This window comes from Polypterus senegalus, chromosome 10, assembly GCF_016835505.1.
Source record: "Polypterus senegalus isolate Bchr_013 chromosome 10, ASM1683550v1, whole genome shotgun sequence".
In the NCBI taxonomy this organism is placed as follows: domain Eukaryota; kingdom Metazoa; phylum Chordata; class Cladistia; order Polypteriformes; family Polypteridae; genus Polypterus; species Polypterus senegalus.
The window spans coordinates 25,879,594-25,903,375 of NC_053163.1; the positions used below are offsets into that span (position 1 = coordinate 25,879,594).

At 41.3% G+C, this 23,782-nt stretch overlaps 2 protein-coding genes across 2 annotated transcripts in view; one reads left to right on the top strand and one right to left on the bottom strand.

Annotated features, from left to right (window-relative positions):
- rac2 (Rac family small GTPase 2) overlaps positions 1 to 23,782 on the top strand; it is a 102,064-nt gene that overhangs the window by 77,232 nt on the left and 1,050 nt on the right. The window contains exon 6 of the mRNA XM_039765551.1: positions 8,684 to 8,815. Within this exon, the coding sequence (XP_039621485.1) occupies positions 8,684 to 8,814 (131 nt within the window). The 3' untranslated portion in view covers position 8,815. The remainder of the gene's footprint in view (positions 1 to 8,683; positions 8,816 to 23,782) is intronic.
- LOC120538137 (AP-2 complex subunit mu-like) lies at positions 18,949 to 20,301 on the bottom strand. Its single transcript, XM_039767574.1, has one exon. The coding sequence runs from the start codon at positions 20,299 to 20,301 to the stop codon at positions 18,949 to 18,951; it is 1,353 nt and encodes a 450-aa protein (XP_039623508.1).

Consider the following 23,782-nt stretch of genomic DNA (forward strand, 5'->3'; position numbering starts at 1 on the left):
TTTTGGACAGGTAGGCCATGATCTAGGAGATTGAGGGGGCATCAAGATTCGAGGCCTTCAGTTTTCTCCCCAGTCAATGAGGCAAAATGATGTTAAAAGCACTGGAAAAATCAAAGAACATTATCTTGACTCTGGTGCCGGCTTTGTCCAAATGGGAGTAGGCTCTGTGGAGCATGGAGGTGAGAGCATCCTTCACACCTATGTGTACCTGATCCAAAGAAGATCCAGGTGTTCTGCGTCCAGAAGGTCGTGCCTGTTTCACGACCAGCATCTCAAAGGTCTTCGTGATATAAGAAGTAAGAGCAGCTTGTCTGAAGTCCACGGGATCTTTGGAATGGCCTTTCTTTTACGTCATGCTTACCAGTCCAATCTCCTGTCCTTTGGTTTACCGGTTTCTGTATACAGAAGTAGAGCAGCAACCAACATCTTTTGGTAATTGCATTTTTCATTTTGTGCATAAGTGGCACATTCAGGATAAACTCATCAGATTTAGATCCGTCACAAAATTAATCTGACCAGACAAACATTAAATGTGTGAAAAAGCTAAATAGGGGAACATTAAATCGGGGTTCTACTGTAAATGCTAACAAATTCCGCGCTACACTAGTTGAGACAATTATTGTATATACTAGAGAAATCGATTTGTAAACTAATATCAGTACATCTATGACACTAAGCACATCACTCCCTAGTAGAGCAGAAATCTATTGCTAGCCTGCTAATGCTTTTCAAGCGCTTACAAGGGTCTTAGCAGGGCTCGAGTGGTCTTGCATTTAGGCATCAAAAAGGTACACCTGTGTAATCCTCGGGGAATCTGACCACTTCCATGCGTGACTGCAGTTTTCAAGCACAGTCATTTTACTGGAGTTGTTTATCTGGAGCAAATTATCAACTTGTCATCCAACTGCTAAGTTAGCATATGCCACTGAGGAAGTCATTTAGAGCCAGACTTCATTGTGCTTTCATTTTGGCAGCATCAGGTAAGGTAATTTACTCTGAAAACACAAAATGTTAAAGCATTAATATTGGCTACCATTCCGGTGTTTTTTGGCTTTCCACTAAAGTCTTCAATTTCTTTTCATGCCACGGGGGTAAGGATGAGTGGGCAGTCGCAGTTCCCAAAGGCTCACTCTTTGTTTTAAACATTTTATATATAACTTGACTCCTCTGTCTGTGTTTGTTTGTCTGGGACAAATCTTGCAACTGATTTTAAACCCACTTTTAGCAAAGCAAATTTCTTCAAGTTTTGTATACGTGACAATATAATAATCCGTCAAAACCGATGCAAATACGTAACAAATTTTGCCATAATTAATGGTTATGCGATTCCAATTAACGCACACATAACAATGACGGTGAAAGAATTATAGTGAGATACTAGGCTGACCTGCCTTTTAAGGCGACCGACTTTTAAGTTGACCACTTCTTAAGGTAATTCAATATGTAGATCAATTTGATATTTTATACAAACTCATTAATTTGGTTATATTGCATTTGAGCGGTATTACTTTAATACTCGTAGTTTCTGTTATTTTTGCGATGAAATTTTAACTTTTTTTCAATATTGAGGTCGCCCTTTTGAATCCCCCTGATATTTACTACGTGGTGAGGCATTTGTACTCCATCAACATTAATTATTTCCAGAGACATAATTTTGTCTATTTTTCCAGCACATTGCGCACAAAAGCAAGGGAACGATTGGAGCACCAGAACTCTGCTCACATCATGTCGCTTCGTACCGCAAGCTGCAAGTAGTAAGTCTGTGATAAGCGGAATACCACTACGCTTTCCACTCACGGGACGGAAGAACAATCCCGACCGCTTTTATATAGTAAGAAAGAAGAAGATGATATCACACAGTCTGGAGTAGAAAATCATCTTTTACCTGGAAAAACGAAACTACAAATCCCATCGTGCATTGCAAAATGGACGGGGCGTGTGAAACTCCGCGCCTGTGTAGCACTCATGGGACAGAAGGACAATCCCGACCGCTTTTATACAGAAGGATAGGAGCATACAAGTGAGAGACGCATTGGATTGCCCCCACTTTCCTCTTCCTGTGAGTAGAGTTGGTAAAAATCTGCATGCCGACTTCACTTGTTTGCTCTTGCGAAGGAGTAGCCTTGATGATCAAGGTGAGGAAGTATTGCCATAAGCTTGCCGTTCTGTCGTCGATGTATTTTTTTTTTTGCAGCGACTGAGCGCTAATCCCATAAGAGCCGGAACAGAAAAACAGAGACCAAAATTTTATTTTTTTTAGTATTCAAATAATTCTGCAATGATCTATTATATAATACTTTAAATGGAGCTTCACATTCATGAAAAATGATAAAAGAAAAAGCATTTGTAAAATACTCAAATAAAATATATAAAAAAATGTTTTGAAGTAAAATGATTTTATTTGCTTTAGTTATATATGCACTAAAAAGCAAAAAATAATTTTTTCTTTAACCTCAATTTTCTTGGTTATACGTGACTAAATAAAATTGTGGGGTGCACATAAATTAATTAATTCAATCAATTAATTGAATAGCTACTTCAATCATAAAATATATATAAAAAAACAACATTATAATTCCACACCATGCTAAACAAGTTTCAAAAATTGTTTGAATCAATTAATTTATGTGCGCCCCACAATTTTATTTAGTCACAAACAACCACAAAAATTGTAGTTAAAGAAAAATGTATTATTTTGCTTTTTAGTGCATTTATAAGTAAAGTAATTAAAATCGTTTTACTTAAAAAAAATTTTATATACAAGGGGGCTCTGCCCCTGCTCGTTTCGCTCGCCAACCACGGGTGGGCGCTATGCGCTAGCCACTTTGCGGGTCTGTCGCTCACGTATGGAGAAGCGGATATACAATTTAAATAGATTGTTATTTTCATGGGAATTGTTACATATGCATAATAGAACTATTTTACATTACAGTGAGTAACAAACCATAGTAAAAAATAGTAAAACATAATAAATTGAAAGAAAATTAATTAAATGTTTCATGTTGCATTAGAGATATTCATTGCGCTATACGTTTTCGTTCTGTTTGGCTTTGAAATTAACACGCAAATACTTTCTAAACTTACACTTTTACTGTAAAACTTCAGTAAAAACGGGTTTTGAATTCACTTTTCATCAATATCACATTGAATTTTGATTCCGTGAGTGAATATTATTTCTTTCTCTCTAATATATCAACCAACTTTTTCGAATGTTTGTCCCTGTGATTTGTAGCAAAAGCTATTCTAAAGGGAAACTGGAAATGTTTTAATATGACTGACATATCAAGATATCCTTTGGTGTCCAATGTTATCCGCGGAAGATGTACTACATTACCTTTCTTGTTGCATGTTGAGAAAGGCCAAGCAAAATGACACCTTTTATTGGCTAACTAAAAAGATTACAATATGCAAGCTTTTGAGGCAACTCAGGCCCCTTCTTCAGGCAAGATGTAATACAGAAACTGAAGTTCCGTGTGTTTATATCCACACAGTAGGACAAGAAACAACATTGGTATATCTTTAAATGAAAAATCTTAAATGTAAAAAATTAATAGGTTCATTCAGGCTAAGATTAATTTAACAAGAGAGAGAGAAGAACAATGTTGTTGCATGTTAAAATTTGACATGTCAGAATTGTTCAACCAATTTTGAATACAGCTAATCTTGTCCGATTACATAGCCCATCACTCAGACATAAATTACACAATAACATTACGATACATCCTTCTTTCCACAGTAATTTGGCCGGTGGAAGACTGAACGGTGTTAACGGTTGTAGATATTCCACGTGATATTGTAAATTGATGTTTTCATCTTCCGCACGATCACCACCAACTGTTTTAGCATAGTCTATTGATACGCATTTAACCAATTTGCCGTGTAACCAATCGTCAGTTTTCGTGTTAATTCGTTTGACTTCATCATTTTTCGGTGCTGGAATTACCAGTGTACTCATTTCTTCGGTTGATAACACTTTGTAATGAAATTCTTCAATAAGATTTGGATGTAATAAGTCTTCTTAAATTGGGAACTTAAAGTGAGGAAAACGTAAAAGTTTATAAGAGTTGAGAGCGCAGGAACTGTATCTGACAAAAGCATTCACACAAATGAAAGGTGAGAGGACTGTGGGTGTGGGCCGTTAAATGATTGAGAGGACGGCAGGACTTGAAAAAATTTCTTGTCAATAATCTCATCTCAAGATTTTCTTTTATAATAGAGAGATTTTTATTGGCTATGTCTCTCCTAGATTTTTACAGGTTACTCTGATATTGCTCCCAATTCCAATGCACATGCACATTAAGTTAATTCTCAACTGTAGGTTTGAGGTGGCTGTGTATTTTAAGTGTGCACTGAAATAGCTTAATGCCTTTTCCAGGGTTAGCTTCTGTCTTATTTTCCCAAATCTATGTACCAGAATGTGAAGTCTTGTTGAATAAAATTGATCTCACATAATGATGATCACACTTGGAAAAGCCTTTGCTGGGGTACTAAAATAAGAGCTTTGTCCGTCACCTGAACCTCAAATTCAAGAAGAGCACTGCGGAATAGAGGACCAACACTTTATGCTTGCATTGATACTTGAAGAAGGTCATTCAAATTTGCCAACCATGTGTGAATGTGGCTTGTGAACTTCAAAAACAGTTACAACTGTGTGTCTCATAGTATCTTTTGAAGAATGTAGAGTTCCAGATAAATGCTGCATGGCATTTGATACTTTGTACTTTGATTTGTAGAGCAAGAGTTGTGTTTGCATACTTACCAATAAATTGAGGCTTTTCAATGTGGTAGTTGGACTTTACTTATTGTCTCCTCCACTGGGTAGGAGATCACGGCATAGTGAACATTTTAAGGGTCCTAAAGTATGCACATCTGCTACTTGTTGTCCTCTTATCTTCTTCAGACTGTGACCTGCAGGCACTCTGGAATGGTTCAACAACTGAGAGTGATGCAGCTAGAATGAGCACCTCCTAATCCGAGGTCATGGTCAGAACTACTAGAAGAGAATAGCTTGGTTCGTATAAGTAAGGCATGAGTGGCTGCCTCAAGTAAAGGAGTTCAAGTACCATTAGGTTTTGTTCATGACAAGTCAAAGCTGTTGCAGAAGTTGTCAAAAAATTGTACCAGCAAGGCTGATGAAGCTGAGGTGGTTTGGATAAGGAGTGGTGGCTCTGAGGCCAAGGGTCTGCGTTGGTATCTGGAAGGTTGTCTTATGTGATGAGATCTTATCCTGTTGAGCCGTTGAGCAAGCCGCTTCACCTGAAAACTGCTCCAGGGGTCCTCTGTAATGGCTGATCTTGCATGCTGACTCCCAAAGTTCATGTGAAAAGATACATTTCCACTCGGGGATTTAATAAAGTATATCAAATTTAAAAAAACGTCAAAATGCCTCCTGGATGCCACCTATAGGAGAAACTAGCCATAGCCAGTGACTCTGGAAATATTGGAGGGGATTATATCTTTTAACTACCTTAGGCACCCTTTGGTATTTCCAAGGAAGGCCTTGTCGGCCAAGCTCACTGTATCACTAACATGACCCCGATCTGGAAAAGAAGAATGCAAGGGTTCACATAATGGTGCTACTTACTAATACTACAAATAATCTATATACTGTTCATATTTATCAGGTTTTTTTCTATAATTTGCTTGAACATTTCAGTTGATTTTGTGACTTCTCTCATCACAATAGGTATCATAATTCGCTTGCAGTACCGATTTATTTGTGCGAATCCGAGAGAGACTCTGTGGGCCAAGGGCAGGGAGGCAGGGCATGCTCTAGCCTCCATTCGAGTCGGTCTACCTCTTGCCACGTGTTAGAGCATTCCTTGCCTCCGCTTAGTTAGTGATAACTGTTTGTTCAACAGATATTACCATCTAAAGATTGTTAAGGAGTAATGTTTGATGTTTTTGAGAGAGAGAACAGAGCTACAGTGCGTGTGTTTTAGAAGGTACTTGCTGATTGCCAGAGATATCACAGCCACATGCTTTTTTCCCCACGTGGGGGATACTCTCCCGTCAAAGCTCAACACGATCTAACATATGGGGGATGAATGAAATTGCTGCTGGACTCCGACTTCTGCTTGTTCATCCCCTGGCACATTCCATCTTGTCCACAGGTCATGCTGTCATCCAGCCGGGATGCCAGTCTGTCTTCCATGGCACTCACACTAGCCATACTTGATAGCTGAACTAAACAGTGTTCTTGTTTGTCAGCCTTCCCAGAATGCTAATTATCACCTTCTTACACAATGGCTATTGTCAGTAGCCATACAACCTGAAGCAAAGCATGTTTAGGCCTGGCCAGTACTTGGATTAGAGACCATCTTGGAAAAGCTTGGGTTGCAGTTGGAAGAGGTGTTATTGAGGACAGCAGGGGGCACTGGTCTGAGAGTGGATCCCAATGCCCCAGTGCAGTGATGGGAACACTGTGCTGTTAATATGGCAGCGTCCTTCGGATGAGACATAAAATTGAGGCCCTGACTCTCTGTGGTCAATAAAGTTCGCTGGGCATCTTTCGAAAAGAGAAGCGTGCTTCTCAAAGTCAAGGCTAAATTGTCCATCATTGCCATCTAATCATCCCCTAATTGGCTATCTCTCTTATCCCTTCACCACCGAATAGCTAATGTATGGTGAGTGTAATGGCACAATAATGACTGCCGTCACATCATCCAGGTGGGCGCTACAGATTGGTGGTGGTTGAATTGTCTATGTAAAGGGCTTTGAGTAGTGATGTACCATATATACTCACATTTAAGTTCTCCGGATAAGACAGGGCTTGATTTTAATGTATAATTTCTCGTATTTTATAATGTCAGTCATATAAGTCAAATGCGGAAAACTCACACTATTAGTCCAAGGGATTATGATATGCTAACACCCACCTGAGAGAGTAACCACGGAGCACACGGCCTTTTCTTTCTGTGTATTTCTCCTACGTGACCACACAGTAATACCCAAACTATTCCAAAGTGACATTTGCACTGATTTGTGTTTTTAATATCTCACATCCTCATATACCTTTATCGTTAGAGCATCCCTTATCTACGATGGAGCGCTCGATCAAATGAAAATGTGAAGCTGGTTTTAAATTAAAAGTCGTTGAAGTGGAGAAAGGAATTGGTAACTGTGCTGCTTCAACAAAATTCGATGTGTCTGAGAAGCTGGCGTGAGATTGAAGGAAACAAGAAGATGTTAAAAAAAATGTGTTGTATTTTTGAACGGGCGTATAAGTCGTGGTCTGATATTATGATCGATTTTTCAGGTTTCAAGACCCCGACCTATACACAAGTATATCTCTCTATTATAATAAAAAAAATATTGGGAGACAAGACTTTTTATCCAGCAACGACACGTCATCTTTTGAAGAGACTTTTTGGAATGACGTCCTGCGAGACGGACACTTTTAACACGAGATTCTTTCAAGTCATGTCATACTTACAACCTTTAGAAGCAAGTCCTGCGAGATGAGACTTTGTACCAAGAGATTTAACCATGCCCGGGGCTGAAAATAAAAGACAAAGAGTAGATGACAAAGTAGAACGTGGTAAAGAATTCAAAACGTTCACATGGTATACACATGCAGAGCAGGTTAGAGTTAATGAAAGTACTAAAATTCGAAAGTCTCATTAAAATGAAAGTATAGATCGCATTAGCGCTAGCAAATAGAAATTATTACTCGGTGAAATAATGGAACAGTGAAAAGAGATCGAATATATTGTTCAGGTTTAAACTTTAAGTCAGAGACTTGTAGATCGCCTAATTTGTGTTGCCATCAGGGAAAAGTAGTGTTTTTTTCCCAATGAAGAGGCGTATCCATGATAATTAAAAGATTTGTTGTCTGGTGAAAGTGAAATTACATACGCACAGTTACGCTTCAGTCACAGAGTTGCACAGATACACAGGAGATTATAGAAACAGAAGCGTTATTCAAACACTTCAAACAAATAGAAGTCTCTTTCAGAGGTGAATCGAGCTCCGTGTGTAGTCGGAGGGTTACAGTTCCATCTCTCAATTAAAAGAATAGAAAATCTTCCTCTTCATAGGGGTGCGCCTCAGGAGTGGGACCCCCAACAGGAGCAGAGAATGTCTGGGGGAGAAGAGAGACAAGGTAGTGAGACAAAAGTACAGTTGCTGTACAGGCTTTTAAATGTTTGGATGCAGATCACGTAGCATGGCTGCAGCAGCAAGCCAGCAGCTGATCGAGCAAAGAGGAGATAAAATAAAACTGTATTTGTATTCCAATGTATCACCGTTTAAGAGGGGGTTTCGGAGGAGTGACCGCATCTCTTTGGGGTGCGTTCAGCACCCCTCTTCAAAACACGAGCAGCAAAGACTTGAAGTGGCTGGTGCGTAGCACAGGCCTGGGGGGTTGGCAAGCAAAGCCGTACCCCTAGTACGGTAAATAATTAAGGTTTGCCCAAAATGTTTGTGTCTCCTACTTCAATAGTAGAAGATTTACTTTTAGCCAACTCAATGACAGTTTATAGAACAAACAAGGAGAGAAGAGGTGTGTGTGTGACTTGCTGGAATCCTGACGATTACATCAAACCGCGAGGTGGCAGTGTGGCCATGGCTTTCCAAAGAGCTGTCAGGATTATCAATTTGTAAAGTGCTAACAGCTAAAGGCTCAGGACGCTGTTTCCATAACTCACCTTGACTTTTCCTGATCTTTCTTTTTCCAACCCAGATGCTGTCAAGTACTTGGAGTGTTCTGCGCTGACCCAGAGGGGATTAAAGACGGTGTTTGATGAAGCCATCCGTGCTGTTCTCTGCCCCCAGCCTACCAAGATCAAGAAACGAGGCTGCCTCCTGCTTTGAGGTAAGATACACATCACAAAGGAATGAAGGCACAATGGGGAATTCCCAGACAGAAGGAACCAAACAGAAACTGAAATCTGCTTTCACACGTTTAATTACAAGTCATGTAAACTGTAGAAACAGCGGATCATTGCTCTCTTGAGCACCATTTTGGAAGGAAGAAAGGTAATCTACTGTATATTAAATGTGGCAGGCATTTCTCTAGAGCATCATCTTATTTTTGAAATGGCGACTGAGAGTCATGGATCCTTTTAGTGGTGTGTTTTTTGTTCACAATGTTTGAATTGCGGGTCTTCATCCACTCCGTCAGCCATTAAACCGAAGAAATTGCTTTAATCTGTAACTACCAGAAGGTTAAAAGCCATTAGTGTAATTTGTTGGTTAACACTATAGTTATTTTCATGGACGTCACACTTTATCTGCACCATCTGGGAGTGGAAGCTGTCCAATTTAAGTTTATGGGGATAACGTGGCCCTCAATTTATACTTAATATGGAACATTCTCTGTGCTCGGACATCTTATAGTGTTAACACTTACTAAAAAGAAATATTCTGCTAATTTGAACTGATTAGAAATTAATTGTGCAGCGTGAAATGCAAATCCCCATCAAAACTATCAAAGGAAGTACAGTAATGACAAAAATTTTAATTCTGCCATTCTGCATGCCCACTTATTCCCATTTTGCACCACTGAGACTTAGGAGTTCAATACTGTGTGTAAAAAGAAACCATTTTTTTCGTCATTTATTTTGTAGATACCTTTATCCAGAGTTGGGATTCATTGCAATTTTTATTAGAATTTTGTGTACGGGCAGAAGGAGGATTGCTGTGTGTGAAAATTCAATTAGACAGTTGAGCACAGTGTCTGCTAGCGACCCAGCATGTTGATATGAAACGAGACCCATTTTTCACATGTCGAGATTTCAGATAAACATCTAATCATCCATTTCACTGGTTTCTTTATTAGCAGCCCAACATACAGGGCAGAAATCATTCATGGATGGGACGTCAGTCCTCACTAATGCACACATTCACAAAAAAATTCAGCTGGAAACTGTGGGTGGTAGTCCATGCTGCTGCACTACAGACTGAGAGTTCTCGGTTTATATCTCAGCCTGGTCCCTGTCTTTGTGGAGTCGGTTTATTGCTCATGTTTATGGGTTTTTACTAAATCTACATCCTCACAGTTCAAACCCAAATCCACACACAATGCATGTTAGGGTAAGTGGAAATTCTAAACTGGCTTCAAATTACTGGGGCTGTAGAAGTCCTTAACTGTGCAGAATGGGTGCTTATGTCCTTTTCCTGTTCTAAATACTGTGTTTTCATTTACAAATTGCAGCTGGAGGTACACAAAGTGGCTAAAATAGACTAAGTATATTCTAACAAATACTTAATGTGCAGTCCATAGGGTCTTATCAGGTAGATATTAGAACATCAGAACAATTGTAACAAGTGCAGCCTATTCAGCCCAACACACTCAGCTCTCGTGTTGATCTCGATTGTTCAAAAATAACATCAAGATGAGATCTGCAGGTCTCTAACATCATTAGTTTACTAGAGTAGTCTAGATGGCAATTTAGTCCGGGTGTCTATGTTTTTGTTTTGTTTGTTTGTTTTTTTTCCTATGCATTGAAAACAACTTTCTCATATTTTTGCAAAATCTGCACAAAATGAATTTCCAACCATCCACAACTTATGTGCCGTTTGGTATGGGATTTGTAAAAGGCAGAGTTAATGTTAGTGATATGCCATCAGTTGGAATGACAAATGCAATGCATATGTCTCTTGTTATGTGCCATTTGGCATGGGATTAGTAAAAGCAGTGTTAATGTTTGTGATGTGCCATCTGTTGGAATGACAAGATGAAATGCCTATGTCTGTTGTTATGTGCCATTTGGTATGGGATTAGTAAAAGCAGTGTTAATGTTTGTGGGGTGTCATCTGTTGGAATGACAAGATGAAATGCCTATGTCTGTTGTTATGTGCCATTTGGTATGGGATTAGTAAAAGCAGTGTTAATGTTTGTGATGTGCCATCTGTTGGAATGACAAATGCAATGCATTTATCTCTTGTTATGTGCCATTTGGTATGGGATTCATAAAAGCAGTGTTAATGTTTTGATGTGCCATCTGTTGGAATGACAAATGAAATACATATACAGTAATCCCTCGCTATATCGCACTTTGACTTTCGCGGCTTCACTCTATCGCCGATTTTATATGTAAGCATAACTAAATATATAACGTGGATTTTTCGCTGCTTTGCGGGTTCTGTGGACAATGGGTCTTTTTACTTCCTATACATGCTTCCTCAGTTGGTTTGCCCAGTTGATTTCGTACAAGAGACGCTATTGGCGGATGGCTGAGAAGCTAACCAATCAGAGCACGCAGTTAAGTTCCTGCGTGCTGAATGCGATGTTCACCAGGAAGTCACGTCTCGCTCATTCAGCAGCAACGTGTTTCGCTGTGTAAAGAGTTAACTTTTGTGCTCTTTTGTGTTTATCTTTGTGCATAGTCAAACCCTTCATTATGGCTTCAAAACGATCTGCTCCTGCTACTGCTTCAATGAGGCTACGATTCTTTTTATTTAAAAAGTAGGAAAGGAATATAAGATCTACGGCCGCAGTGTCTTGTTAACCAGGGTGCAAAATGAGTTGTAAGTGGATGTAATAAGGCAGTAGTCTGGATGGAATCTGCTTTAGGGATTTGGATTGAAGAAGAATAACGGCAGTGCTACACAATCGCCTGAAGTGGCTCCTTTAGAAGGGCTGTAACGCTCTCCTTTGTTGTGCAGTAAAATTAAACTCATCGTTATTGGACAAGTCATCGTGTCATTGTTGGTGAGTAACCATAATTCATTTTCTACTTACAGTACTTAGTACATGTACGTACCTTTAGTGTCACTGTACACACATTTACTGTATACAATTTTTCTTGCATTGAACGTATTTATCGCTGGTGGCCTGTCTATTGTAATGGCTGTAGCATATGTGATATTGGAGACACTCGATATCTTTAAAATAATATTTAGGTTTTACTGTATATAAACAGTGTGTTTACATACATAATTTTAATGAAATTTTACCTAATATCTAAGAGAATACAAAAGGTTTATGCTGTTTAACTGTGTGGGGAATATTTATAAACAGTGTGGGAGAGTTTAAAAGGGCTTAAAATATATAAAAATAACCAAACAAACAAATGGTTTCTACTTCGCGGATTTTCACCTATCGCGGGGGGGTCTGGAACACAACCCCCGCGATCGAGGAGGGATTACTGTATCTGTTATGTGCCATTTGCTATGGGATTTATAAAAGCAGTGTTAACGTTTGTGACATGCCATCTGTTGGAATGACAGATGAAATGCCTGTGTCTCTGTTATGTGCCATTTGGTATGGGATTTGTCAGGATATTGTTAATGTTTGTGATATGCCATCTGTTAGAATGACAAATGCAGTGAATTTTATTACTACAAATGTTTGTGATGTTCCTCCATCTGTTGGAATGACAGAGATACAGCAGCCAGGCCGACATACAGATACACAGACACTTGTCCTTTTGTTAAGGTGAATGACTAAATTATTACTTTAGATGTTACACGCAAAGATCGCACATAATGATAACAAAAATCAAACCATCTCTGCCAGCATATAAACCAATCCATTCTGCTATTTTTAGCTCAAACGCCTAGGCACCAGGTCCAGTACTACTGAACAGGCAAATTAGGTGGTCACTTAGGTCAGCCAAGTTTTTGAGGGGCTGCATTTTGTCGTCAATCACAGACCCAGCTATAAAAATGCTAGTAGTCAATACAACCCCGCTGTTCACTGTAATAATTCTACATGCTCAAAACACAGAGAGGGATTCTCTTTGATAAATTATCTGTGTGGCATTGCACTTGAAACACCAACAGGGACCCCCACCACTTTCTGATCTTCTATGAAAAATATGTCAAGCAACTGCCTTCAAAACTCCACAGTCGGGGTGCGACAATTTCACGTGGCACCCAATTCTCTGTGGAATAAGAGGCACAAAGAACGTATGACTTTACAGTCTTGCATCCCAGACTTCTGCAGGCTCCATCACGCTCAAGAGAAATTAAACTAGCCAGGCTTGAGAGCAACACATTAACTTTTAAACACTATGGTCACAGAGGTTGAAATAAGCTACAGTGTTTGGCAAAGTAGATGTTCTGTGGTGACAGCCATGGTTGTCAAGAACAAAACCTGCATTGCTTTATGACTTGAATATTTCCACTGGGACCTTTAATAGGACCTGCTCTTCATGTTATGAGACAGGCTACCAAAAATATGAGCTGTACAATTGGTCAGATGTAAAAAAAAGATAATGAAAGTAAATAGTGTATAATAGAGAAAGCATTAGGTCCATATTATTTTTCTCAGATCTACCTAATTTGATTCATTGGGGTCGAGTCATTTGCTTAGCTAATTGCTACATTGTCCCAATGTCTCATTTACAAGATTTCTAAATATAATCAGGCTGTAAGGAATTAAAAATAATTCCCATTTTAGCTTCACCTACCACCCAGGTTTGCCCCGAAAAAAATGTCTAAACTTTTGGATGCTGGTCTTTGCTGGTCAGCTCATCTCCTATACAGACCTGAATGCTCTTTTTCAATGACGACTCCATCTAAGCATGTCACCCAGATGCTTGCTTGATTTCTTTCCTTTGCATCTGACGATTTTCCAATTGCTTTTTTTTTTTTTAAACGCAGCCCATCTAACTTCCCTGTTGGTGAATTTACGTCAAAGTTGTCATTCACATTCAGTATCACAAAGCAAGGGACTGGATTGCCTCTACGCACAAACACACAGCAATTCACATTCATTAACAATGGTCTAAAAATTTGCTTGAGCTGCTGACTCATTTTTTTTCTTCCAAGCAGAGTGGATCTTTGTTAATGAAAAAGAATGGCCTTCCAAGGAGGTATATTCCATGCCTTTATGTATGTGTGAAGATGCGGGTTCGGATCCATGCTCCCATCTGGCTTCCGGGGAGCTCTCGAACCTAACGCCGTTGGTAATGTAACCGGATGAGCTGATCAGTGAGGACATCACGAAACAAGGGGATGGTGCAGAAATGTGCAAAAGTGCTTTTATTAAACAACAAAATCACAATGTTCAAAATAAAGTGCAGTGCATCACAAAGTCATTAAATATATAATCCATTAAAAAGCTAGTGGAAAACGTGGAGGTTAAAAATCATATAAATAGATCCTTTAAAAAATAATGGCTGGAAGCAATCCTTTTAAAAACAAAGCCCGGTGCCGTCTTTCTGCTGGCGACTCCCCTGCTTCTCCCATCCAGGCTATGCACCAGGGGAGTCACCCTACCTGCAGCTGACCTTCTCCATGTGGCTGGTCTGGTGGCCTCCCGATCCCTGGCTTCGTTGAGCCCTCCGCCAAACCGAGACTTGGCTTCCCCCAATGGCCAGGACGCTCACGCTGGGGATCCACTCCAAATCTCCAGCTCCCGCTGCCTTTGCTGCGGTGAGCCAACCTTGTCCCGGACACTCCGGCTCCACACCAGCGCTCAGCAGAAGTGACCACCACCGTCAGGGTGTTGGCCAAGCATCCCAATAGGGCTCGCCTCTCCCAGCTGCCTGCAAACATCTGCAAGTCTGCGTTCTCTCGTTCTCTCTCTTGCACACACCGGCTCCCTTGCTTCTAGCTGCCCTCCTCCTTAACCTCCGTTCCCTTTTTCTTTTTATCCCCCCTCCACACTCACGTTCATATTATATATAACGGGAACGTGGATCAGGTGTGGCGATTAGCAGCACCCGGTATCAATTAGAGAAACGGACGACTCCTCACCTGGGCACTTAAGTGAGGACCACCCGCAATCACAAAGCTCCCGGGAACCGCTCCGGCCATACTTCCACTCCCCCTCTTTAAGCCATGAGTGTGGCGATTATCTATTTAAAAATCTGGCCTGTTCAATCTGAGCTGTGGACCCGCTACACCACATTGCAGTCTGTGCTTTACGGTGGTAAAGACTAATATTAAAGCTGAGTAGATGAAGGTGGATAAACATCCTAGAATGACAACTCTGATGTAATTCCAAGGAATAACAGAAAAATCCAATCCATCACAGATAAAGGGTAGAGTGTATTCATGGGCGACAGCATCCCAATTGATCAAACTCACTTCATTTTGAAAATAAACTTGTAATCAATAAATAATGGTGGACACTATTGCTATACAGTCCTGGACAAACGTTTTGAGAATGACACAAGTGTTGGTTTTCACAAAATTTGCTGCTTCAGTGTTTTTAGATCTTTTTGTCCGATGTTTCTGTGGTATACTGAAGTAGAATTACAAGCATTTCATAACTTTCAAAGGCTTTTATTGACAATTACATTAAGTTTATACAAAGAGTCAATATGTGCAGTGTTGGCCCTTCTTTCTTTTTCAAGACCTCTGCAGTTCACCCTGGCATGCTGTCAATAAACCTCTGGGCCAAATCCTGACTGATGGCATCCCATTATTGCGTAATCAATGCGTGGAGTTTGTAAGAATTGGTGTTTTTTTTATTTATCTACCTGCCTCTTGAGGATTTGACCACAAGTTCTCAGTGGGGAGTTTCCTGGCCATGGACCCTAAATTTCGATGTTTTGTTCCCCGAGCCTCTTAGTTCTCACTTTAGTCTTATGGCCCGGTGCTCCATCATGCTGGATTGTTCATTGTTGGTCACCAAACTGTTCTTGGATGGCTGGGAGAAGTTGCTGTCAGAGGATGTTTTGGTCCCATTCTTTATTTGTGGCTGTGTTCTTAGGCTAAATTGTGAGTGAGCCCACTGCCTTGGCTGAGAAACAACCCCACGTGACATGAATGGTCTCAGGATACTTTACTGTTGGCATGACACAGGACTGGTGGTAGCGCTGCTCACCTTTTTTTTTTTTCCGTATGCCCCAAACAATCGGAAAGGGAATTCATCAGAATCAAAATGACTTTCCCCCAGCAGTCTTCAGCAGTCCAATCTCAGAATATCAGTCTGTCCCTGATGTTTCTCTTGGCTTCTTTGCTGCTCTTCTTGACACCAGCCCATGCTCCAAAAGTCTTTGCCTCATTGTGTGTGCAGATGCTCTCCTACCTGCCGACTGCCATTCCTGAGCAAGCGCTGCACTGGTGGTGCCCCGATCCTGAGCCACGAATAAAGAATCACACTAAAACATCCTCAGAGAGCAACTTCTCCCAACCATCCAAGAACAGTGTGGTGGCCAACAATGAACAATCCAGCATGATGGAGCACCAGGTCAAAAGGCAAAGGTGATAACTAAGAGGCTAAAATTTTGGGTCCATGGCCAGGAAACTCCCTAATGATAACTTGTGGTCAATCCTCAAAAGGCGGGTGGACAAACAAAAACCCACAAATTCTGACAAACTCCAACCATTGATTATGCAAGAATGGGATGCCATCATTCAGGATTTGGCCCAGAAGTTGATTGACAGCATGCCAGGGTGAATTGAAGAGATCTTGAAAAAGAAAGAAGGGCCAACACTGCAAATATTGACTGTTTGCATAAACATAATGTAATTGTCAATAAAAGACTTTTGAAACTTCTGAAATGCTTGTAATTCTACTTCCGTGTACCATAGAAACATCTGACAAAAAGATCTAAAAACACTGAAGCAGCAAACTTTGTGAAAACCAGCACTTGGGTCATTCTCAAAACTTTTGGCCACGACTGTAGATATGCTGGCATAAACTGGCTACAAAGTAAGTCTTTATAATATGTTCTGATTGACAAGTGGGAGATCAGACTTGACAGGGTCTTTTGCTCTGACCCCAACCTCAAGACAACTATAGCATTAGGAGTGAGTAACCAATCTCTATGCATAGAAGACAGTGTCATGTCATTGTGGACCTTAAATAGTCACAGAAACACCAACGAGATAACATAATATTCCCAAGCCTACTTAATTCAATTTAGAGTCAAGGTAGCCTCACTGATACCAGACATGGAGCCAACCAGGGGTGAATTTTGCATAAAAGTGGGTGGGAACAATTAGACGGCTCACTGAGTGTCACACTTCTAAACCAAAGAATCAAATAAGGGGCGGTGATTTTGAACTGTAGAGACGGGCGCTCGTTAAACTTGGTCTGACAGAAAACGAGCTTCTGGTAGCTATAAAACGTCAAAAAGTCTCCTAAAGAAACCCTGTTGGACATATAAATGTGCGTCGCTTGTGCAAAGAGCACATTACACATTTTAAAAGTAAACATAATCTGATGCAATGGAAAAACCTTTCTGTAGCACCAAATTAAGCACTGGCATTCGACGGCATCAATGGAAACGTGAGCGATACATTGTTGTAGGTGCTGTATGTGTTGTGCAGTGATAAGACAATAGTGTAGGAGACGATGTAAGCTTGAAATAATTGACAGCTATGCTTGTGAAAATATGAACAGCAAAATATGCATTTGAAGCAAACGGTGTGTCACACTCCATTAAAAGGACCGCCATTAAGAGAGGGGATAACGAAGAACCACGTGAGGTGCGGATTTCAGTACTCAAAACACCCGAATCAACAAACTGTAGGCTGCACAGCATCCTCCTTCTGACTGCACGTCTAAATGAATAACCAAAGAAGTTTAACATTACTTTCTAATTAGAGGGCGGCACGGTGGCGCTGTGGGTAGTGCTGCTGCCTCGCAGTTAGGAGACCCAGGTTTGCTTCCCGGGTCCTCTCTGCATGGAGTTTGCATGTTCTCCCCGTGTCTGCGTGGGTTTCCTCCAGGTATTCCGGTTTCCTCCCACAGTCTAAAGACATGCTGGTTGTTTGTGTGTGTGTGTGTGTGAGTGCATGTCCTGTGGTGGGCTGGCGCCCTGCCCAAGGTTTGTTTCCTGCCTTGCACCCTGTGTTGGCTGGGATTGGCTCCAGCAGACCCCCGTGACCTTGTAGTTAGGATATAGCAGGTTGGATAATGGATGGGTGGATTGATGTCTAATTGGAAATGCAAAACTGCCGCAGCGATCTAACACGTTGTATATCCATAGACCACGATGCTCACCTAAACTCGATTTGTTCTATTAACTTTTGTTTTGTCCACCTCTTGCACCCAAGGAATCAGGCGAAAAGGCAAAATGACATTTCAAGAGGTGCGATATCTGTCAAGTTCAAACGGTTTCATAGAGTGGTGCAATAGTTAAAATGAAAGAAAGATATCATAACAGATAACAGGCACGTCCTAAAAGTGAGGAGTGCATTAGCTGTGGTGGTCTATGTGTGTGCCTGTCTGGCTGTCACAGCACTTATTACAACATGCAAATGAATTATTAGGCTTCAGTTACCTTGTGCTCCTGAGCTGCCAAACAGCAATTTTAGCTTCTTATTTTCTCCCAGTGTCAAGTCTTTTCTTCACTATCAATCCCAGTCCCATGGTTTAAATTGCACACACTGGAGGAATTGGGGGGGTTTGGGGGTCAGGTTTATTAGGAAGAAGACCTGTGGGTGGAGCCTTTGTAGTGCACGCTTTGTCCCCAGATGTGTATTCTCATTTGAGAATCACATCTGGCCCTGCAAGACTAGGTTTATGGTGGTCTTTATCAGTGCATTGGATGGATGGGCAGGAAATCAAGTCAAGTCTCATCTTGTATACACCCACCCTCAGCACTCAAAGAGGGTCACCTTAGAAAAACCTAGCATGCATGTTTTTCAGGGATGTGGATGGAAAGCTAGAGTGCCAAGAAGAAAGATGGGCTAGAAACCCCGGGGTGTGCGAGGCTGCAGCTCTAAATAAGTGCTACATATATTTTATTAAATGTCATGTAATCCCCTTCCTTCTTGGTGTTCCATCTCTCTACTCACCCTAATTATGAAGAAGGCCATAAGATGAAACCAAGGGCTCTCTTTGCTTGTTGTCAACTCCTATGAGTAATGGCCTGTGGTCCGGAAGCATGATCTCCTGGCATTATGATGAACCGGTTGATCCACAGCCTCTTGAAAATGAGGTGATGACAGATTCATGAGAAAACAATTCAGGCCTACAAACCATCAGCTTGTGTTGTGACAAGAGAAGAACTCACCGGCACCATATGGCTCGACTCTTGACCTTGCAACTCAGGAGCAGACCTAATTCTGAATTCCACTTTGACAAAGTGTGGCTTTTTAAGCATGGCAGCAAAAGTCAGGTTCTTCTTTTCTCCGGCCATTTACATCCAGGTAGGAGCACCGGGTCTCATAAATGCCACTCTGTCCATGGTAACGCACCCACTTGATCACTTCTTGTTCAGCGTAATTGAGCCTTGCCTCTGAAACATTCAAGTAGTGTATCCTCATGCCAGAAGGGGCAAACGGAACCTCAAAACTCATCGAGACGGGTGGCTGCACCCACTTCTTGGACTCTTTCATAGGAAGGAGATCTATATCGGCACTGCACTGTGACACCTTTAGGCCAGCTATCTTATTAAACCTCCAGACAATGACATTCTCGCTGGCCTTGTACTTTGCCTTACCCTTCATGCACATGATATGCACTCCACTGGTGTTCAGAGGAGTTGGAATTCGGATTTCCACTTTCTGGGCTCGCAGAGAGGGCCTGAAGTTACACTTTATAATAACTCGGATTTCAACTTTCGTTCTGTCCACCTCTCGCACCCAAGGAATCAGGCGAAAAGGTAAAATGACATTAAGGGAGGTGCGATACCTCATGAGCTCGAACTGTCCATCTGGAGGCATGAAGACGATGGTCCGGAAGGTGTCAAACGCCAACAGCCGCACACATGGGTGAAAGGAGCAGTGGTCAATGGTGACAGTCTTCTTCCTTCTTCTCCTTCTAGTTTCATTTGAAGATTCAGTCTCCTGTAAGGCGATGTCTGTCCGCTCATTGATTCCTAATTTACAGATCGGTAGCCCATTCAGAAAGCACTTCATTACCACTCTGCCAAAGACGTTGACGTTTAGAATTTGACCTCTAGGAGACATTAGCAGGTTAACACTTTCCAGTACATCTATGTAAATCTCATTGCGTCGGTATTTCACAATATCACGCCTTCCCAGACAGTGACCGGTTTCCTCATGGCTATAGGTTTGCGTCTGCTCTTCCTTGCTTTCGTGCTGGAGGACTACGTTCTTCAGCTCTTCGGGGCCACAATGCTGGGGATAGCCAAAGTCCAGAATTTCATCCAGCAGCCCGTAGATGAGGACAAAGTTTTTCTTAACATTTTCTTCATTGATCTTTGTGAAAACGTCTGTCATGATGTCACACATCTTGTAGAGAACCTCAAAGACCATGGTGGCACTTATGTTGTGCTTGGTAGCAGCTGCCAGCCAAACATTTGAGCGCCTGATGTGAAAAAAGCTGGTACCAGCAATGTAAGTGACTGGAGAACGCACGGGGAGCCTGGAGTGGATGACATTGACACGGAAGGCGTCGATGGCTTTCCATCCTATCCCTTTTCTATAGCTACGAGAGATCAGAACCTCTCCATCATGATTGAATATAAACAGACCACCAATCATAGTGAAGAAAATATCAAGAGGTTTTAACCCATCATGGATCCCGGCTTCTTTTGCTCGTTTCTCTTGTCTTTCCTACACAGTACACAAATGTATTAACCTGCTGTACATTTGTTTCTAATACAATGGAAAGTATCCTCCTGAATAAAAGAGCTACCTCTGGCAATGGTGGTGTCAGGAGACTGATCCCCCCAGGAAACACACAGGAGTGGTCCTCGTGGTTGGACAATGAGCCCACAAAAGATTATACAGTTCACAAATCCGCCAACTTTAAATGATTCCCTGATCCTTTTCCAAATGAACCTAATACCCACAATTCCTATGCATACATCTGCATAATTTAACATTCAAATGGATCACTTTTCTTTGCTATTGACAGAAGCTTCCATAGCAGACTGACGTGCGATCAGAATGCACTGTGACGCCTTCCTAATCTGGTAGAAAGTGTTCTCGTTAATTATGGATTCCAACATCCATTCTGAGGTTACAGTTTTTAGTTCTTTGGGTATATGGATTCCAGTGTTGTATAATTACATCAAATACTGTAGAAGTCTGGATTCTGTGTGTCCTCATACCAGAGATGTGTTTGTGACCTGAAAGAAATGGCCATGCCATCCATGATATAGTCTGCACCTATTACCTCAAGTAAGCTACTCTTTAATTTGTAAAATGTCTATATCCCCTACTTAAGTACCATATTAATAAATACAGTTGTGGCCAAACGTTTTGAGAATGACCCAAGTGTTTGCGGCTTCAGTGTTTTTGTCAGATGTTTCTATGGTATACGAAGTATAATTACAAGCATTTCATAGGTTTCAAAGACTTTTATTGACAATTGTATTATACTTATACAAAGAATCAATATGTGCAGTGTTGGCCCTTCTTTCTTTTTCAAGATCTCTGCATTTTGCCAGTCAACTTCTGAGCCAAATCTTGACTGATGGCAACCCATTCTTACATAATCAATGCTTGGAGTTTGTCAGAATTGGGGGTTTTTTGTTTGTCCACCCGCCTCTTAAGGATTGATCACAAGTTCTCAATGGCATTAAGGTCTAGGGAGTTTATTGGTCTTGGACCCCAAATTTGGATGTTTTGTTCCCCGAGCCACTTAGTTATCACTTTTGTCTTATGGCCCGGTGCTCCATCGTGCTGGATTGTTCATTGTTGGTCACCAAACTGTTCTTGGATGGTTGGGAGAAGTTACTCTCATTGGATGTTTTGGTCCCATTCTTTATTCATGTTTGTATTCTTAGGCTAAATTGTGAGTGAGCCCACTCCCTTGGCTGAGAAGCAACCCCACCTGACATGAATGGTCTCTGGATGCTTTACTGTTGGAATGACACAGGACTGATAGTAGCGCCGCTCACCTTTTCTTCTCTGGATGCCCCAAAAATCAGAAAGAGGATTCAACAGAGAGAATGAATTTCCCCCAGCAGTCCTCAGCAGTCCAATCCCTGTACCTTTTGCCGAATATCAGTCTGTTTTACTTGGCTTCTTTGCTGCCCTTCTTGACACCCAACAGGCCATCCTCCAAAAGTCTTCACCTCCCTCACTGTGCATGCAGATGCACTTCTGCCTGCTTGATGCCATTCCTGAGCATGCTCTGCACTGGTGGTGCCCGCAGCTGAATCATCTTTCCACATACACACACACACACACACAAATGTTTTGAATGTAATTTAAAAGCTATCTATCTATCTATCTATCTATCTATCTATCTATCTATCTATCTATCTATCTATCTATCTATCTATCTATGGTGTAAAGAAGAGCACAAATCAGCTGACTTCCCAGCTGGGATGGATAATGTTCCTCTAACTGGCCGAAAGTTCATAATAACGGACGCATAATATGGGTGAATGGGCATTCCTTCTGGGATGGTTATTGTTTCCTTTCCCAATAGGGAATCCAGCATAATGAAAGGACAGAGGGAGACTGTCTCGCGGGGGCCATGAGTTCCTCCACATACATGGGTTAGCAGCATCCCACTGGCATGGCTCCCATTGGTACACCCACAGGACTGCATGAGAGTTGTAGTTCTGGAGGGTAGCGCTGTTGTTGTTCATTGATTGTGCTAGGGGTTGCAACTGAGAAAAAGCCCCCTTGTCAGCTAGAGGTTCCACCTGGTCCAGGAGAGATTGTACTTGCTGCTTTGTGGAAAAGCAACTGTGCTTAATAAAAGATTCATTTTGGCCCCAGGACTTAGGGCCTCTTGACCAGATTGGGAAACATTAGCCATCCTTCATGGGAAGCCTGGTAATCTATGCCCTTGCTTACAATAGATAGATAGATAGATAGATATTTTAGTGTAGTAGGTAGGGATAGATAGATAGATAGATAGATAGATAGATAGATAGATAGATAGATAGATAGACCTCTGATGAATGATTTGTTGGCTGAAAGTCCTCAGTGTTAGTGTGTCACAGAGAGGATGTGCAGCATTTTTCATGATGGCACTCTGTTTTGTTTTAATTCTCTCCTTCACTGCTACCTCCAGGGGGTCCTGAGTGCATTTATTAACTGAGCCTGCCCTTTTAATTAGCTTGTTGACTTGGTGGGCCTCTCTTGAGGTGATGTTACCAGCCCAGTATAACACAGTGTAGAAAACTTTCTTAAATAGTTCTGCTGTGTTATGAGACCAGTCCAACCTGTCAGGATTATTTTTTTTTTTTGCCTTTTGTTCACTTCTGTGGTGTGTATGTCTCAGCTGAGGATTATTTCATTGTCTTAAGCAGATGGCACGTATTAAAGCAATAGTCTTCTGTCTGCTGACATGATGAGAACCGTGTACCTTCAACCCGGTGGAAGCTTCTTACCATCTCTAGAGCTGGTGAGAACTCAAAATGGCACATGTTGCCCATTTCAAAAAAGTCAGTGAGAGCTCTACTCACCAGTGTTCTAAAAACTTCCTAAATGTACACCAGAGGAGGATATTGCCATTAAAACCTCAGCTTGCAATTGGGCAAACACAGAACATATTAATTAAATAAAAAGTTTATTCTTCACAAAGATTCTCTGTTACACTGTGAAGTTCCAATCAGCCCAAAAGGCAAACCAAGGTGAACAAAGCCCCAATAAAGTATTTTAAGACAAAGACGAGAACAGAGCAGAAGGTGAAAAATTGTACAAAACACAAAAGCACAAGCACAGGGAAAAAACACAGTAACTCACCAACTCCCTAGCGCATTCACATGCACCGCCAAGAACTCTGGGAGACCTTCCAGTTTAATAGAGCAGAGGGCAGTTCCCTGCAATGATTGGCAGATATCCCCACCTCTTGTCTGGGATGGTGCAGGATGCTTTACCTGGCTGGGAGGCCACCAATACTGAATGGCAGGGTATTTCCTGTCTCAGTCAGAAGACTGGCAGATACTACCTGAGAAGTGTATACACTGGTGCTCTGGCATGAATGGACTGAAGACCCATACCCAGCCAGGAGGCTAGTGTAATGGTGGGACAGGGGTTGATGACTTATTAGGATCAT

Excerpts from the sequence above, each read along its gene's own strand:
- LOC120538137 (XM_039767574.1), bottom strand. The coding sequence starts at position 20,301 with ATGATTGGTGGTCTGTTTATATTCAATCATGATGGAGAGGTTCTGATC.